Raw genomic sequence first — 2,854 nt, 5'->3', positions numbered from 1 at the left:
TGTAGATCTGTTTTGCAATATACAACAAATATTATGTCTTTGATGCTCATAATCTATCTGACCTCAGTCAACACTGCTCAAATGGTCTTGGAAAGACTCCTGCTTCTCGACTACAGTATAGCTACCTGGCAACCAACTTCACATGTTCGTCCGGCTGACCAATATATTGCAATCGGTCATTCGGTATGAACATCTCGTCCGTTCTGCTAAACAGTTCCTAATTTACACCCGTGCACGTCTGCCAGTAAGATCGGTCAATGAGTTCAGCACATCACCTTATAACTTGCATAGAGCTTACCACTACTGTACAATTTGTCTCCGCTACCGCTCTTACTTTGCGTCTTCCTCCTTTCCCGTGGTCTCTGTGTCCCATAAGTTGAATTCAGATCCAGCCCCTTGCCTTCAGGTCCTGCATAGTGTCAGCGAGACATTCCTTGATAGATCTGTACTTAAGGTCAAGCAGCTTTCCGGCCTTGGTCGTGTCGAAAACAATGTAATGCGTCGTCTTGGCCGGGTCGTAGGACTCATCACCGGCAGGAATGTCGGCACCAAGCTCGCGTGCAACGTTGACTGAACGAGTATAAGCATAGCGTTTCGTTGAAGATTCCAAAGGGACCTACCCCAGTCCTGCCACTTCCAAGGGCCTTCGGAGACGATAATACGCTCTCCGCCAGCCTCTGGTCGTTTGATGGCGAGAACATGTGCCTCTGCCAGATCCCGCACATCGACCCAGGACGATCTGACAATCCCGCATGAGTTTGGCACGTAATCGTAACCGGACGAGGCTCACCCGATGGTCGATAGCTGCTTTGCATTTTTGGATCCCTTGAATATGCTGTAGAACCAGTCGTGCATGCTCTCGTTCAGCGCCTCCGCAGCGCTCACCTCGTGGATCGTGGGCCCAAAGACATAGGGTGGGTTGAGCACCACGAGGTCCCAGGTGAGCTTGTCCTTATTCTTCTCGACGAACTCCCACGCGGCCTTCTCCGCGAGAGTCTTGCTCGCGCGATATTTCGCTGGCTGCGTGGCTGCACGGCCCTTCTCTCGCACCTCCGCAATAGCAGCGTTGTTCCAGTCTACCTCGGAGAAGACGCGCGGAGCCTCCTGGGCCTCCATCACGGAGGCGCAGGAGGAGGTGACGACGATGCGCTTGACCGCGGTACCGTATGCGAGCGCAGACTCAAGCACGCGCGTCGTGCCGTGAACGGCGGGGACTATGAGTTCGTCCGGGTCGTCTGCCTTGAAGTGGAATGGGGACGCAGTGTGCTCGATGGCATCGACGCCCTTGACTGCCTCGTCGAATGCACCCGCCTAGCCGGACGCGGGTGAGGCCGCGTCGGGAATTGGTGGGTATATGCGCACCTTTGTAATGTCCTCGACGATGACAACCTCGAGCTTGTCGCCGTAGGAAGCGAACACCTCCTTCAGGTGTCTTGCTTTGCCTTCAGAACGCACAGTCCCTCGCACGGCGTAGCCTTGTTCGAGGAGCGTGCGTACGACCCACAGGGCGATGAAGCCATTGGCACCAGTAACGAGGACTTTGCCCGAGGTCGCTGTGGGCATGATGATCTGCGGTTCTGGAAAGCGGTGGCTGTGGTGGAATGGGGGAGGAACGGATGACCCTCGGGGATAGATCCTCGCTTTACATAGTAGTCCGTTTGTTTGTCAGACTCATCGGCGTTCGCGTGGATCGAGTGTCGATAACAAGAGACTGACGTTCGACATCTGTGCCGATAAGTTTTGTGAGAATCAATTGAGATAACGTTCGTTGATTCTCCAGGAATACACCGGATTGCGGTTTATTCTGGCACGAAGGGGTGTTCTGCTGATACCGCTGTGTATCAGTGAAGCAAAGTCCTAGAGCTTGAAGAAAATTGAGTCGGCCACATAGTGATCAGGTACGGATATCCAAGACTTTCAGGAGCGACCGTGATAGAACTTTATTAGGAGGAGGTCCGACGAGTATTCTGTTGCCAGTACATCATCATATGTATTCATAATCCTCATCAAGGGCCATTATCCTTTTCCTCCTCACGTGCACGAACACTGTTCCGACGTTCCAGCCTGAGCTCGACCCCTCCAAGTCCATTTCACTAATCTAGAACACCTTCCGAGCACAGCTCAAAGTAACTCACAGGCTTCGCGATGGGTGACCACCTTCTGGCGTACATGCACGCGGGAGGCGAATAAACTTTTCTAGATAGATCATACCACTCCAGTGTCATTGTTCAGACCGTTGTGATTTTTTGTGTAGTGATCTTGCAAGGTCATTTGCGAGTCAATTGTGTAGTGCGCTGATACTTGTGCTTTATGTTTCGGGTTCTAATCGCGCAATACAGGTTCAACCACTGGTAGCATTATTTTCTGGTATGCAAGTATGATCAGAGCTGCCAGCGCTCGAATCATCCAGATATTCGAATGGCTCGTGACGGTGTTTTTGAGATGCTGTGTAGAAAATAAGTCATTTCATAAGGAACTCCTGATCATTTTCGTTCATGCACCTGCCATTTTGTTTTGTTTTGAGAACGTTTGGCTGGACTGATCAAGGGACCCTCCAAATACGCCGCACCCGCGTTCATCTGAAACATTCATTTGGGTGCAGGAGGGTAGCTGTGCTGCTCGTGTTATTCTTGCCTTACCTATTCACGAGTGCCAAATCTAGGTCGAATAACTATGTAGCATGCAGCTGCTTAATCACAAGTGTCGCTGAACCTCGCGGTCGCGGCAATTGCAGAAACAGGCTCCTCTTGCAATCAATAGTATTGGAATCAATCATCATGCGTGTATACTGGAGAGCTAGGGAAGTACGTTGCGCTTTTCTTAGGGCTTGAATTTCGTTCTGTTCACTTTGTAG

The 2,854-nt window shown here is 51.2% G+C and overlaps 1 protein-coding gene across 1 annotated transcript in view; it reads right to left on the bottom strand.

The window, feature by feature from the left end:
• The window catches only part of FIBRA_06433 (uncharacterized protein), a gene marked incomplete at both ends in the record, with an annotated part of 2,166 nt that extends 603 nt beyond the window's left edge, over positions 1–1,563 (bottom strand). Inside the window, 5 exons of the mRNA XM_012328157.1 lie at positions 335–362; positions 450–570; positions 621–739; positions 791–1,311; positions 1,363–1,563. Coding sequence (XP_012183547.1) covers positions 335–362; positions 450–570; positions 621–739; positions 791–1,311; positions 1,363–1,563 — 990 coding nt within the window. The remainder of the gene's footprint in view (positions 1–334; positions 363–449; positions 571–620; positions 740–790; positions 1,312–1,362) is intronic.
• Positions 1,564–2,854: the final 1,291 nt, after the last annotated feature.

Source organism: Fibroporia radiculosa, assembly GCF_000313525.1.
Source record: "Fibroporia radiculosa TFFH 294 genomic supercontigs, scaffold6826, whole genome shotgun sequence".
NCBI classification, from domain to species: Eukaryota; Fungi; Basidiomycota; class Agaricomycetes; order Polyporales; family Fibroporiaceae; genus Fibroporia; species Fibroporia radiculosa.
This window is presented reverse-complemented; position numbering and strand designations above follow the sequence as displayed.